We start from the raw sequence: 14400 nt of genomic DNA on the forward strand, positions 1-14400 counted from the left end.
GAATGTCCCATGGATCAAAGCAACGGACATCGAGGTCTTAACGGAAGTTGATACTCCTGAACCGGTTCATCCAGGCGAAGTGAAAGTTGAAAACGAAGTGCACTTCTTCAAGCCCGTAGACGGAACGCAGCCTCAGGCCATGAAGCGAGAACTGAAATTGCTCAAGGAAATTGAAAGAATTGGATTGCATGATCAGATTCGAGTGCCCAAATTGGTGGGGATGGTCAGGTTTGAGGACAGCAATGTTGATATTATGGGATTCTTACTCACGAGGATAGAGGGTGCTCGACCCTTGACTACGCTATTGAACTCAGAGGTCGCTGAGGAGCGGCGGTTGAAGTGGGCGGATGAAAGCAAGGACGTTGTACAGACACTGCACAAGCACAAGATCATATGGGGTGATGCCAAAGCGGACAATTTCATGGTGGATGAAGAAGATAATCTGTGGATCATCGATTTTGGTGGCAGTTACACCGAGGGGTGGGTCGATGCCGAACTGTCCGAAACCAAGAAGGGGGATGAAATGGGATTGGATAAGATTGTCAATGCATTAGTCGATCCGGATGAGAATACATTTGAGCCTGGGGAAAATGAGGGACCGGAGATGGAGGATGGTGGTGATGACGATGAAGGTGATGACGAGGAGTATATTCCAGGAGGGGAGAAGAGGAAAAGTCGGAGTGATGAAGACGAAGATGGAAAGAATGCAAGTAAGAAACGCAAGTGAATACTACTACAGGACTTATGAGTATTCGGTAATTGAATAAAGAGCACTGAGATATAATACTGTACATTGAGAATTTGAGGGTCGTGAGAGGGAGAAAACATCGGATAACATCGACCTTGAAGTTATTTATAAAAACCCCGGAACTTCGGGAGTCAAAACAAACGTCAAATCAGAATTCAATCCTTGTCTTCAATTACTCTTAATTCAACCGATCCTGAAACCTTCAAAAGCTCGTGCCACCAGCCACGTCCCTATCCCCCACCCCCCTTCAACCACCGCTATTAACAACACTTGTTTCCCTTATTCATATAATAGCTAAGATAATGTACTTTATGTCAACATGATTGCATAGTATCTTCAGGCTCTGCTTTTCTCTTTGAACTAAATTCGTGGTTGTGCAACATCAAGTCTACGCATGTTATGTCGGTTACATCACCATCCCTATCACACCACATTCATTTCTCCAAGGGCGAAGCTCAGCCTGTACCACCTTGAAACCTCGACCTTTCTCCCACACACAAAATACTGAATGCGTTTACGTTGGGCCAAGCAACCCACGGAAGCAATTGAAATAGTACTCTTTGTCACCCACTACCACTAACATGCTAACCGATGCCTTGGTGGTCGCCACGCCTGGCGGCCCATTCAAATACCAACAAATCCAACTCGACGACACATTGCGACCTGATGAAGTATTGGTACAAATCAAAGCAACAGGTCTATGTGATCTAGACTTGACATTCTCACGGGAGAAGTCCATGCCTGAAATGTTTCCAGCAGTTCTTGGCCACGAAGGCGCCGGCATTGTATCACGCATCGGCTCTCAAGTCACCCAAGTCGCCCCCGGAGACCATGTCATCGTCTGCTACTCCTCTTGTGGCGACTGCAAGTACTGCGATCGCAAAGAGACGGCGTACTGTGACTCGTGGTTCCAGTACAACTTTGGAGGCGGCCGGTTGGACGGTTCAAAGACTTTCTCGTCGCTGCGTGACGGCAAAAAGATCACGTCGCATTTCTTCGGTCAGAGCAGTTTTGCCCGTCATATCGTGGTGGCAGAGAATGGATTGGTCAAGGTCGATAAACATATTCCCTGGCATGTTCTGGCTCCTCTAGGGTGTGCGGTCATGACTGGTGCAGGAGGTGAGTCTCCAAGGGTCTTTCTTTTTCATTTTCTTCATCTGACGAATCAGCTATGCTTAATGTCGTGGTACCTACAAGTGACATGGCGGTTGTGGTAGTCGGAGTCGGTGCCGTGGGATTATCGGCTATCATGGCCTTGAAATTGTTGGAGCATCCTCCTCGCAAAATCATCGCCGTCGACGTGGTATCCTCCCGTCTGGAGCTGGCACGATCTTTTGGAGCAACCCACGGCATTAATTCAAAATTCCGTCCGGATCTGATGAAGGTCTTATTGGATATTACGCGTGGGAGAGGTGTCGATGGCGCCATCGATACCACCGGGAAACCAGATTCCATCAAAAGTCTCATCCACAGTGCGGCAAGGAAGGGCAAGGTCGTAACAGTGGGCGTGGGTGATGTAAGTCCATCCACCTAATACCTCCATATCATTAATCATCTTGAAGGATGACCACTGACGGGTAGGAACAGCTCACAGCAGAAACCTCACACAACATGTTTGAGATGATCAACTCGGGGTGCAGCTACATCGGGTGTAATCAGGGGGATTGTTACCCTCAAGAGTTCCTACCAGATCTCTTGACAGCGAATGAACTAGGTCAATTTCCGTACGATAAACTCATCAAGACATATCCTGCCAGGAAGATCGAAAGGGCAGCCAAAGATATGGTGAGTGGCAAGACGATCAAAGCAGTCTTGCTATGGGATTGAACGGGTAGATGAGGACAATGCTTAATGGAGGTGACCAGCTTCAGCATTTCTTACATCTAGATATCTACCTATCTAATGTAATAGTATGACGAGTATGATTGACTCTTTGTTCCCTTTGAATGACCAAACTCCTGTTTATACCACAGCCTGGTCATGCACGTGTCACCATGCCTCAGCCTTGCAGTAGAAAACACGTGCTAACACCAGCCTCGCCAAGTCTAGGTCAGCCTCGGCGCCACGGCCACTCCCGTCTCTATTGGTGGGCGAATCTAGAAGTTTCCCCAGAGCCTTACGCAAGCATTCCATCTGCTTCATTCTGATGACTTGAGGCGACCGCCACCACCAGCCCTCCTGCGCACTGCTACCGGTGACGACGGCCTCGCCAGCCTGCCCTGACACTGTGGTCGACTCTGACAAACGCACCCTTTGTCACCCGTCTTAGTCTCCGACCGAACTCCTAGAGCCGTGATCCAACACACCCATAAAACACCCGCCTGTCCTTCTCCCCCCACACCGCCCACCATGTCCACTTCCACACCACCACCAGAATCCAGCTACACAGCCATGGACAAAGACGTAGAAGCGATCGGAGCACACTGCGAGCTAGAGTACTGCAATGTACTTGACTTTCTCCCCTTCCGCTGCGACTCATGCCACCATACATTTTGTCTCGACCATCGATCAGAAACAGCACATAAATGCACACATGCCGGAGAATGGGCACGAAACCGACGACGAAACGAAGTTGGACGAGCGACATCTAACGCCCCCTCATTAGGGAAACCCAACGTACGCAACGCCACACAATGTAGCAATCCAACATGCAAGACTTTCATCCACACCATGCAGAACACAGGCGTGCATTGCACGACATGCAATCGAGACTACTGCCTGAAACACCGGATGCGGGAAGATCATGACTGCAAGAATCTGATTCCGCTGGGTGCGCGACCCGTCGACCTTGCCATCCAGTCTAACAAGGAGAAATTAAAACTTGGCTTCGGTCGGCTCAAGTCATGGGGGAAGGTTCAGCAAGAGGCTTTGAAACCCAAACCCAAGCCGACGAGCAAAGCCGCCCAATTGGCTGCGTTGAACAATCTCAAGAAAACTGCAAAGGGTGACGATAAGCTCGCCCCCGAAAAGAGAGTCTATCTACACGTCGAGGCCGAGGCCGCTACCACAACCAGTAAACTGCCCCGGGCGGAATTGTTTTTCAGCCAGGATTGGAGTGTCGGCAGGTTGTTGGATGATGCTGCAAAGAGATTACAGGTCGCCAATGTCAATAACCGCGTCGAGACCGAGGAACAGAGGTTGAGAGTCTATCATGTTGAGGGTGGTAGATTACTCGATTTTCCTGAGAAGGTCGGCAGTGCTCTCGTCAGTGGTAATACCCTGGTCCTACTCCGAGGCGTGGGTCCTGCTGAAGCATAATCCCCCCGTCTTCGGCGCATAGACAAGTGCAATTGATTGTTTCTCCATGCATAGCGACGGCGTGGGTTGATTTGGGTTGAAATTGCGTTGAGACATGACATGACAGGATGGGATGGGATGGAATAAGAAATCAATGCCAAACCTTACGTCGTACATCGGCTCTATTCTCAGAGTTGATAGTCACGATTGAACGACAGAAACGTCAGAGAGAATTATCTCTTACATTACTTAAACCAGATATGCATGGAATGAATAAATTTCAAGGAGATCATCTCCATGAATCATTGCTGCTCATCAGAAATCTCATTGTTGAAGTGATTCCTAGTACCGTTGAAACGCCCTGCGATATACACACATCCATGCATATATACAATATACCTTGTGCCCAATATGCCCCTTATTGTCATGCACCATCATGACCGATTCTCAAACCGCTATTCATGACCAAATCATACACTCATTTTCATCTTAATGCCACCGTGCGGCTTATACCCGATGACCTCCAACTCGTCGAGTTTCCAACCGTCCATCTCACCACTCCCACGATCATCTCGCTTGATGTTTAAGGTCGGGAAATCTCTTGGTTCACGAACCAATTGCTCCTTGAGCGCGTCGACATGGTCGAGATACACATGAGCGTCACCCATAGTGTGGATCAGCTCCCCGGGGACCAAGTCACATGCATGCGCCAACATGTGCGTCAGTAAAGCGTACGAGGCGATGTTGAACGGCACACCCAGACCCATGTCGCAGGACCGTTGGTACAGAACACAAGAGAGGTGGCCACGAGATTTCTTATCAGTGTTGTCATCATTATTGCCATTTTCTGACAATGACTGTAGCGCAGCTTCCCCTCTTGCCGCGTCCGGAAAACTCACGTAAAATTGTGCGAACATATGGCACGGCGGCAGTGCCATCTTGGACAAATCCGCGACGTTCCATGCACTGAGGATGATTCGGCGGTCGTAGGGGCTGTGTTTGAGTTTGCGAACAATTTCTTTGATTTGATCCACGCCTTTGTTGGTATAGTCGGCGTTAGGATCCAAGTACTCGGCGCCGAAATGTCGCCATTGGAATCCGTACACTGGACCAAGATCACCTTCTTCCCGCTCCGTAAATCCCAATTTGTCGAGAAACTCGCGTGACCCGTTGCCGTCCCAGATGTGGATGCCTGCTTCGGATAAAGGTTTTGACGTCGTGCATCCTGACACGAACCATAGTAGTTCCGTCGTCACTGCTCGAAGGAATACTCGTTTCGTCGTCAGGAGAGGCAATACGGGGATTCTGTCTCCAGACGGGTTCGATGGATCGGGTTTGGAGAGGGAGAAGCGTAATTGTGGAGGTGCGAAGAGAGATAATGTCCCTGTGCCGGTACGGTCTGGTCGGTGTTCGCCACGTTTCAGGATATCATTGATCAGGTCGAGGTATTGATGCTCTTCGTGGGGTTGACTTGGTGGTTGGGTGGCTTTAGTCGAGGGTTCGGTTGTCGGCATCGCGCTTTGCAGCATTTTGGCATTTTCTTTGAGGAAGTTCAAGGAATTGCCCGGAGGCGAGAGTATTTCAGATTCGACGGCTGAGGGTGCCATTTCAATTGCGACCTGGAAATAAGTGGTCTATTATTTTGTGGTTCAAGGACACAATACAAGTTTGTCGAGGATGGTGGGAGTGGGAAACGCGCGAAAAGACGCGACTCGTGAGGGGCGAATCAGGCGCGTCGAAGTGTTTGCGTCATTGCGCCTCAATTACAGCGGAGCGTCAATCTACGATACGGCGGCACATAACATCTATAAAATGCTGGGAGCGTACTAGAGTTTGTTTGGACTTTGAACCTCTTCATAATTTTCCTACTGTTGCTAATCTTCTTGTTCTGTCCTTGCCGCTTCTTTACTGTGTATTCGTAGAGAAGGACTGACATCAGCTTCGAACTCAGGATCAAGTGACCACAGTTACAATGGAACCTCTGCTGCTTCGAGACAGTCTTTCCGACCTAACACGAGCTTCCATAGCTTTTAGTGGACCCAGGTGATGACTGTACAGTTGAAACAAGTGTCGAATTTGTGCTTGAAGTTGTCCGGGGCCTCCTCCTGATACTGGCACTCCGCTCCGGTGAACTTCGATCGAGCAATTTCTCAAGCTGTACAATGTTCCATACACTCGAAATCTCTCTCAGATGAGGTGTGGGATTTTCCTTGCATGGACGGAGGATGATCTTTGCTTGAGCTCGGAGTTGTTCCACTGATATTCGTGAGTTGAACTCTGATTGCAGCACTATGTCTGCCTGGTTGCGTTCAAGACTCGCGCAGGTTTCTTCCAAGAACTCTTGGAAGTCAGGTATGGAAATATCGTCCTTTGCTCCCTCCGGATTCGACGTGTACGAAGCTTGTTTAATTTTCTTGGACCTTGAATCCTCTAAGTCGTCAAAGTCAGCGTTCGAAAATTTTCGCTTGTTTCCCTTAACGAGTTTGGATAGAAGCCAGTCACCTGCGGCTAGGAGAGTGTGAAGAGGGGAGTTCAATTCAGGTGTTTTGGGAGTTTGGATATGGGTTTGGGATTCGATGGTAGGATTGCTGTCGTGATTCTCAACTAACCTTGGAAATTCAATTAACCCATGTTCAGCGGGCTTCCAGCCCTCGAGTGCTCTTAGGTCAAGAATGGCACAGGGAGAGTATAACATACCTTGTTTGTTTAAAGAATGATGATGGGTCAAGACAAAGTCCATTTCAGCCAGGCGTTGTCTTGTCATGGCCTCTCTGTTTCTGAAATATTCTGCCCGGGTTTGATATGTTGATATTTCTTGGACAGTTGGGATTGGATGTAGTCGCCACTCGGAATTGGCGTTGGAGCTCATGTTCCCAACAACAAGAGAATCTTGAAGAAGTTGTTAATGTGTTGTATGAGGGCGCTGATGACGATGACAAGAGAAAAGGACAAGTCTATGAGAGTTTATATCGATTCTCTCGACAACAAACAACTGTCAACAAAGAACCAGAATTCGATGGTTAGTGCGATCAAGGAGAGATGTGCCATGCGATGAAAGAAGATTTGTGTGAAGTTACTGAGTCTTTCTTCTCAACAAAGGGTCTGGCACAAACCGCGGTTTACTCATCACCAGCACCAACACCTCCTCCCCCCAACCCCCGCCCAAAAACGATCAAAAAAGAACTCCCAATTCATGATTCGAACTGGCAAAAATGATTTCAGTGCCCACGATCGTCTACTTTATCTCCGCTCATCATCGCGCCTTGTCTTGTTGCTCCGAGACATACTCGACTAGCTGCTCCCACCAAAGCGACAACCAGTCTAAGGAGACCCAACCAACCGTGCCACTGTTCCATTAGTTATAGGAAAGTGGTGGGACTTCGTGCGGTGCCTTCCGTCCTAATGTGACAGAATATTCTGAACATATAAACAATATATTGTGTTATTTTGGCCTCGGGGACCCCGTGACCAGCCCCGTGACTGGCACCAGCATCATCACCAGCGATATGCCATGGTACGTACCATGTCTGTTTCAATACCACGACTCTCCTCATGATTCCCTAGTCACTTTTCACAGCTTAGCTTTCGATGTATCCTGCAAGTCAAACCTGCTTAGATCTCTGATACTCTTCTTCCCCATGTTGCCTAACATGTTGTCCGTGTCAGCAAGGATACACTTGAAGACATGTTCGACACCGGCCTGGCCACCGAGAGCAAGGCCATACATAAAGGGACGTCCGATTAAGACGGCCTTTGCACCCAAGGCCAGAGCCTTCAAGACATCACTGCCGGTCCTAATGCCACTGTCGAAGAGAACGGTCAGATTCGACTTCCTGACGCGATCATCAGCACCGATCTCAGCCAATGCATCCAGCGACGCAATTGCCCCATCGACCTGACGACCGCCATGATTCGACACAACAATGCCATCCATGCCGTAGTCGAGCGCTCGATGAGCATCCTCGACGGTCTGAATGCCCTTGAGAACAATCGGACCGTCCCACAATTTTTTCAAGATCTCGAGGTGCTCCCACTCGCGATATGTGGCCGAGTTAAGGACCTCAAACCAAGCCTGTGATTTCTGCAAGATGGTGATATTCCTGAGCACTCTGGCAGCACCAAAGACCGTTCCTGGGCGCAGCATTGTGCTCCACAATTGACTCAGCTTCTCCTTTGTGGTGCGGGTATCGTTCTTCAACCTTTCCTCTAGTCGAGCGTTGAAAACAGGGTCAGAATGTCCAATCTGGCATCCATCGCCCCAGATGAAGGGCAAATAGCTCGTATCGAGATCCGTCGGTCGCCAGGCCAGGCTGAAGGTGTCCAAGGTCACGACCAGAACGGTGTACCCATTCTCCTTTGCACGGGCGAGGAGACTGGCCGTGACATCCTCGTATTGCGGTCGTGGCCAGTACAGTTGATACCACCTGTCGCCTCCCTCGCCATTCGCTGCTGCCACCTGCTCAATTGTACGGGTCGATGCTGAAGATAAGATATAGGGTATGTTCAGCTTGCGCGCCGCCTTGGCCGTCGCCTCCTCGGCATCACGGTGCATGATGTTCTGCACCCCAACGGGAGCCACCAGCAATGGACTGGGAAATCGTTTCCCGAATAAGTCGACGCTTACGTCTCGAAGCGTCGCATTCACCAGCATCGATGGTCGTAGTCGGTATCGATCAAACGCGGACAAATTGGCCGCATGTGTCTTTCCGCTGCTAGCCGCACCAAACACATACCCAAAATTGGGCGCCGGTACTTTGGCACGAGCCAACGACTCCCATTCTGACGGCTTGGTCGAGAAAATGGGTGCTCGCAACGAGCTATACAACTCCCGTTGGTACGACGAGTAGTTGTTTGGGTCCGCTTCCGTGTATGGGCGGTTGAGTTTGGATGCCTCTGCGAGATTGATCGGCATGTTGATGGATTTTGTGGGGACTCGCGAGAGCTTTCTTTAGAGCCAGGGGCTGAGACGCTTTTCTTCGGATGTCTACGTGGTGGGAGTGCACAGGGGCGAAGAGCTTACGGTTCAGTTTCGACGAGCTGTTCGACTTCAAGCAACAGGGCCAGGTCAGCAATCTCGGGGAGATCTCGTGGAGACAAAGAAGAAAAGAGAATACAATTATTAGACTGGTTGTCAGGTTGCCTGTATTTACATATCCGACATCTACCCACGGACGGACGATTTCCGCTTTTACCCCAACTAGACTGTGCCGAGGTCCAATGGGGATTGATTTTGTCACGGTGACACACCCTCGATATGTGCTTATATCTACTCACTACCTGCGATTCAAGCCTATAGACATATGCAAAATGTAGACTGTGGTGTGTATGGGGAGAGATGAGATCTTTCTGCAAAAGTATTGCCAATTTGTGCTGTGCTACAGCTGGGCGGAAATGGTAGGAAGCACAGGCGGCCATGGAGATTGCGGCGGGGATTGCGGCGAGATTCATCGCGATGGGATAAAAATCAGATAATGACAAAGTATACATAATGAGGCAAAGAATTGGTGGCCATGATCTCCTGTCTTAGAGAAGAGGGCTTGAGTGTGAGGTTGAGGATGTCGAGGGCAGGCAACCAAATTGATAGGGGGGCGGATAAAAGTTGTGGCGATGCCGGAATATCTTGGCATTACGGCCCCTCCAACGACGCCTCATCATCTCTCCCATATCATCTGTCTACGCAGACGGAAAACATAAAGAATTCGACTGTCACTGTCACCCTACCTACTGCCTCCTTGTCTGTTGGAGAAACAACACGCATCGTCCTATCAACTCCAATCAGATCCAGTTCTAAAACGAGACCGCTCCGCCTGCACTTGGAGATTTTGCTTCCACATCTAGCTCTACAGAGACAGTCCAACCAGGCTCCTCCCAGTTGACACATATCGCCGGCGTCCACAATGTCAGGCCTCGAAAAGGCTCTGTTTAATCTTAAGGTGATTCCCCCGCCGCCCAGTAGCCTGTATTTGCTCTGACATCACTACAGTTCACCTCCAAACAACTGAATCGACAAGCTGCCAAAGCCGACAAGGACTCTCGAACCGAACAAGCCAAACTCAAGAAAGCCCTCACCCAGACCCCTCCACAACCTCAGATTGCCCGTCTCTATGCCACCAACTCGATCCGCAATTCGCAACAGCGAGTACAGCTGCTGACGTTGGCCGCTCGAATCGATGCAGTTGCAGCAAGAGTTCAAACGGCCATTACCATGCGAACGGTGACGCAGTCAATGGCACAGACTGTGAAGGGAATGGATGTGGCATTGAAGAGCATGGACCCAGCAAAGATTGGGGCTGTGATGGAGACATTTGAGGCGCAGTTTGAAGACCTCGATGTTGTGTCTGGTTATTATGAGGCTGTGGCTGGTGGGGTTGAGAGCCAGCAGGTCGGGGTTCAGGGACAAGGCGAGGTGGACGCCTTGATGAATCGGGTTGCCGACGAAGCCGGTGTGGAGTTGTCACAGGAAATGCAACAGCAAGTGCCCGAGCATGAGTTACCAACTGCAGAGAGTGCGGACCGGGCGAAGCTGGAAGAGGGACTCGGGGATCGTTTGCGGGCTCTGAGAAATTGAGAGGAGATAATGATTGTACGGCGTCATGTTGACGATGATGACTCAGAATCCAATGAACGCGGGCAAGGGGTCGCTGGCGCTGGCATTGGTATTGTGGACCCTTGGTATATCACAGACGCTTTATGTGAATGAAACGGATTGAATTGACAGTCTCGCACGTCCTGTTCAACTAGTTTCTTGTCGCTTATATCTTACAGGTTCAAGCAGTCCAACTGAAGCCTGTCGTGCCTGTCCATGTGGACATCGACCTTACCACGTGATCCTTGGGCTTCTACCGTAAGGCTGAAAGACGCAGGCTTCCTCAAACGGCTTTATTGGGCAGTTTTCCACAAGGCTGCCCTCGAACTCTCGAGTTTTATTGGGCAGCTTCATTGGGCTGCTTTGTTGGGTCGCTTCAGTAGAGCGCTACATGAACCAGCCTCGTCAGGCTGTCCTGAACAACGTCGCACCTTTATCATGTCCTGCTCCTCTCTTGATCACGACCAGTATAGACACTCTCTCTGACTCTCATTGCTCGATCCGACGAAGTTCACAAAAGGCCTGCGAATTGATTTTGCCTCTTGTTCTGGCTGGGTTACCAAAGGCTCCGCCACTCAATGGGCGAGCCACTATCCATTACTGCTAGTGCCGCCAGCTTGCTTGCTCTCGGTCTACAGAGTTGCGAATATCTGTACAAATTCTACATCAGATATCGAGTTCAACATGAGGAACTCGCACGAACAGCCCAAAAGCTTGGGATCCTTGTTGAGTCCCTTCAGAATATTGACAACCTTGTCCGCACCCACAAATGGCGGCCAGATGAGCGTTCTAGCGTCCAGACCTTGGAAAAATCCATAAGTGGCTGTGAGGATATCATTAAGTTCCTACAAAATGAGGTCAACAAATTCAAAGCGGAGCCAACCGACAACTGGAAAGCCAAAATCGTGGTGGGTGGACGGAAGGCCGCCTATCCATTTAAGAGGAGCACTTTGGAGGACCTTGGCGATGAAATCAATGACTTTCGTGACAATTTGTTGATAGCGTTACATGCAACTCAACTGAAAGAGCATGAAAACACGCAGAGCGACATTGAAAATACAACCGCGTGTCTCAAAGCCATGCAGGCACAACTCGTTAGTAAGTCGATAACCACATGGCTGAATTCGCCCGATCCGACTATCGATCTCAATATCATCAGCTCCAAGCGCCACACCAACACTGGCAATTGGTTCGTCCAGGGGCCTGCATACACTAAGTGGTTAACCCAGGACAATTCGTTCATCTGGCTGTACGGATTTGCTGGATGTGGCAAGTCTGTTCTATGCTCCACCGCCATCCACGACGCTTTTGAGCGTCAACAAGTATCTGCTGAGAACGCTGTCGCTTTCTTCTTCTTTACCTTCACTGACGAGGCCAAGCTATCTGCATCCGCGGCATTAAAGTCAATCCTTTCCCAATTATGTGAGCAGGTACCAGGTCTGGAGAACGATTTGGCTAAGTTGAAAGCGTCCACCAATCAGCGTACTCCAGCATTATCAGAGCTGTTGAAAGTTATACGTCAAGCTGTGACCCAATGTCGCCACCTCTATATCCTGCTTGATGCTTTGGATGAGTGCCCTGCAGGTGATTCTCGTCTTGAGCTCCTCGCAGCGATCAAGACTATGCGGCAATGGCAGCTACCCAACTTGCATTTGTTGATCACTAGTCGAAACGAGCAGGATATTCGAGATCATCTCCAGTGTGATGACTTTTCCCACCATCATCAGCACATAGAGGTCAAAAACAACGGTGTCGAACAAGACATTACGCAATATCTGTCATCTCAACTCGAAGATGACCCCCAGCTAAAGCGCTGGGGAGAGCATCGTGAGAAGATTAAGACCTATCTAGGCCAGCATGCAAAGGGCGTGTAAGTGACTGACCCGACAATATTTCTACTCTCGTCCATCACATCTGACCTGTTTCTAGATTTCGATGGGTTGCATGCCAGCTGGAGCCGCTACGGCAATACCCTAAAAGCGAGTATTTCCTTAACAAATGCCTCCGCTCACTGCCGAAGACTCTTAAAGAAACGTACGAGAGAATCTTGTCTCAGAGTTGTTCACCAGAGGACGCACGGCAGCTGCTCTCCCTCCTTTGTTTCGCACGGCGACCATTGAATGTTGAGGAGGTTATTGCAGCTCTCGCTGTCGACGTCGATGGTTTGGGTGGCTACGACCCGGCCAGACGATTAGGCGATGGTGCTGATGACCTTGCCCGGATCTGCCCGGGTTTGATTGAATTCGGATCGGAAGAGACCTCACGATGGTCTGAGAGCCGCTTGGGCAGAAGAATTGTGAGAATTGCCCATTACTCCGTGCAAGAGTACGTGCTGTGCAGCTTTGCACCAACAGAATCTTCGCAGCACGGACGGCTTAGCAAGCTGTGCCTGCTATATTTGCAAAACCCAGCTTTGCAAGACCGAGACTTCGTGTACTCTCATAGGAACAGCTTGATCGGACCATATGCTTTTGCCAATTATGCTGCAAACAACTGGTACAAACATCATCAACAAGCCGATGATCGATCTGCCCAACAACTCGTTGGCCCAGTTGTGACATTACTAACCACGGACAATCTACGCCAGTCATGGGAACATATCGGTAGGCATGTAATATGGAATGGACGGGCTGGTTTTCCACAGCCAAAAGACTTCGGGACATGCCAAGGTTCTCGTGCAGTCTACTATGCATCTTTGTTTGGTCTCAACTTTGCTTTGGCAGAGATTCTAGCTTCCTCAGTCGCCAAATTCCATGGCTCTAAATGTGACTGCAAAAGTCCCTTACAAGGAGCGCTGTCAGCAGCGTCAAGCAAGGGCTTCAAAACCGTCGTGAAGATGCTTCTGGACAATGACGCAAACGTCAACGAGGAACGCGGCCTTGATGGCGTTCCGCTGCACCAGGCACTATCGCATGGCGATATCGAGATTGCAAAATTGTTACTTCAAAATGGTGCTGACATCAACGCTACACATCCTGTCAGTGGTCGCACTGCGCTCACAGTGATGTCAAAATATGGCGATGTCGAGCTCGTGAAGTTCTTGATCCAAAACGGTGCCGATGTCAACTTTATCAGCATTGAACCTCGGTGCAATGATACTGCGCTCATAGCAGCATCGACAGGCGGCCATGTTGAGGTCGTGCAGTTATTGATACAAAGCGGTGCAGATATCAACATTGTTGATACTAGAGGTGAGAGACACGGTACTGCGCTTATGGAAGCGTTGAACGGGCACCATGACCAGGTGGTGCATATGCTGCTGGACCATGGTGCCGACATCAATCTGATGGGGAGATATGGCGAGACGGTTTGGGAAGTAGCAGCCGTTCTGGGTGATACTCCGCTGGTGCGAAGGTTACTTGATATGACTATCGAAGCCGACTCAGGGTGGGATAGCCTTTGCCCTGCAGCATGCGCGGCTTTCTTATACTGTCGCTCCACAGTGGTGGAACTGTTGTTCCAATATGCCGTCCACATCAGCTTGCCGACGTTGGTGCAATCAGTGCTCCATTATTGGAGGGATGAACAGTGGCAGATGGAGATCCGCAGGGCTCATCAGGCACACTTTCCAATAGTTGACTTGCCAGAGGAATGGTTTAGCAAGATCACGCAAATAGCAGATGCTGGCGGACACGAAGGCGTTTTGAATATGATGCAGGAACGCATGTCGCAAGCCCTCAAGCCATTGTATGAGAGGTCGGACCAGAGAATGCATGAGTGGCCCCACTGGGCCGCCGAACGATTAGCATCGATCGTTGGAAGTGATGGCCTTTTTGACGAGGTTATCACACACGTACGACTAGTCACTTCTCAATTGAATGCGCGTACG

At 49.8% G+C, this 14400-nt stretch overlaps 5 protein-coding genes across 5 annotated transcripts; 3 read left to right on the forward strand and 2 right to left on the reverse strand.

Moving 5' to 3' along the window:
* Nucleotides 1–976: 976 nt before the first annotated feature.
* On the forward strand, nt 977–2663 carry PV10_07430 (uncharacterized protein). The gene is made up of 3 exons (XM_016372330.1): nt 977–1867; nt 1918–2264; nt 2336–2663. The coding sequence occupies exons 1-3, from the start codon at nt 1330–1332 to the stop codon at nt 2573–2575; spliced, it is 1125 nt and encodes a 374-aa protein (XP_016221662.1). The 5' UTR covers nt 977–1329; the 3' UTR covers nt 2576–2663.
* A 245-nt stretch (nt 2664–2908) lies between these two features.
* On the forward strand, nt 2909–4368 carry PV10_07431 (uncharacterized protein). The gene has a single exon (XM_016372331.1). The coding sequence runs from the start codon at nt 3098–3100 to the stop codon at nt 4004–4006; it is 909 nt and encodes a 302-aa protein (XP_016221663.1). The 5' UTR covers nt 2909–3097; the 3' UTR covers nt 4007–4368.
* Nucleotides 4282–5639, reverse strand: PV10_07432 (thymidylate synthase). The gene has a single exon (XM_016372332.1). The coding sequence runs from the start codon at nt 5590–5592 to the stop codon at nt 4456–4458; it is 1137 nt and encodes a 378-aa protein (XP_016221664.1). The 5' UTR covers nt 5593–5639; the 3' UTR covers nt 4282–4455.
* A 1800-nt stretch (nt 5640–7439) lies between these two features.
* PV10_07433 (uncharacterized protein) lies at nt 7440–9073 on the reverse strand. The gene has a single exon (XM_016372333.1). It carries the CDS (start codon nt 8895–8897, stop codon nt 7557–7559), a length of 1341 nt encoding a protein of 446 aa, XP_016221665.1. The 5' UTR covers nt 8898–9073; the 3' UTR covers nt 7440–7556.
* A 578-nt stretch (nt 9074–9651) lies between these two features.
* PV10_07434 (uncharacterized protein) lies at nt 9652–10707 on the forward strand. The gene is made up of 2 exons (XM_016372334.1): nt 9652–9918; nt 9969–10707. Exons 1-2 carry the CDS (start codon nt 9883–9885, stop codon nt 10551–10553), a joined length of 621 nt encoding a protein of 206 aa, XP_016221666.1. The 5' UTR covers nt 9652–9882; the 3' UTR covers nt 10554–10707.
* Nucleotides 10708–14400: the final 3693 nt, after the last annotated feature.

This window comes from Exophiala mesophila (assembly GCF_000836275.1).
Source record: "Exophiala mesophila strain CBS 40295 unplaced genomic scaffold supercont1.5, whole genome shotgun sequence".
Taxonomy (NCBI): Eukaryota; Fungi; Ascomycota; class Eurotiomycetes; order Chaetothyriales; family Herpotrichiellaceae; genus Exophiala; species Exophiala mesophila.

What these genes read in the sequence shown, in the direction of transcription:
- PV10_07430 (XM_016372330.1), top strand. Translation starts at nt 1,330, where the DNA reads ATGCTAACCGATGCCTTGGTGGTCGCCACGCCTGGCGGCCCATTCAAA. An exon ending in GGTCATGACTGGTGCAGGAG is followed by an intron (nt 1,868 to 1,917) that starts GTGAGTCTCCAA and finishes CTGACGAATCAG; the next exon opens with CTATGCTTAATGTCGTGGTA. An exon ending in TAACAGTGGGCGTGGGTGAT is followed by an intron (nt 2,265 to 2,335) that starts GTAAGTCCATCC and finishes GGGTAGGAACAG; the next exon opens with CTCACAGCAGAAACCTCACA.
- PV10_07431 (XM_016372331.1), top strand. Translation starts at nt 3,098, where the DNA reads ATGTCCACTTCCACACCACCACCAGAATCCAGCTACACAGCCATGGAC.
- PV10_07432 (XM_016372332.1), bottom strand. Translation starts at nt 5,592, where the DNA reads ATGGCACCCTCAGCCGTCGAATCTGAAATACTCTCGCCTCCGGGCAAT.
- PV10_07433 (XM_016372333.1), bottom strand. Translation starts at nt 8,897, where the DNA reads ATGCCGATCAATCTCGCAGAGGCATCCAAACTCAACCGCCCATACACG.
- PV10_07434 (XM_016372334.1), top strand. Translation starts at nt 9,883, where the DNA reads ATGTCAGGCCTCGAAAAGGCTCTGTTTAATCTTAAG. An exon ending in AGGCTCTGTTTAATCTTAAG is followed by an intron (nt 9,919 to 9,968) that starts GTGATTCCCCCG and finishes ACATCACTACAG; the next exon opens with TTCACCTCCAAACAACTGAA.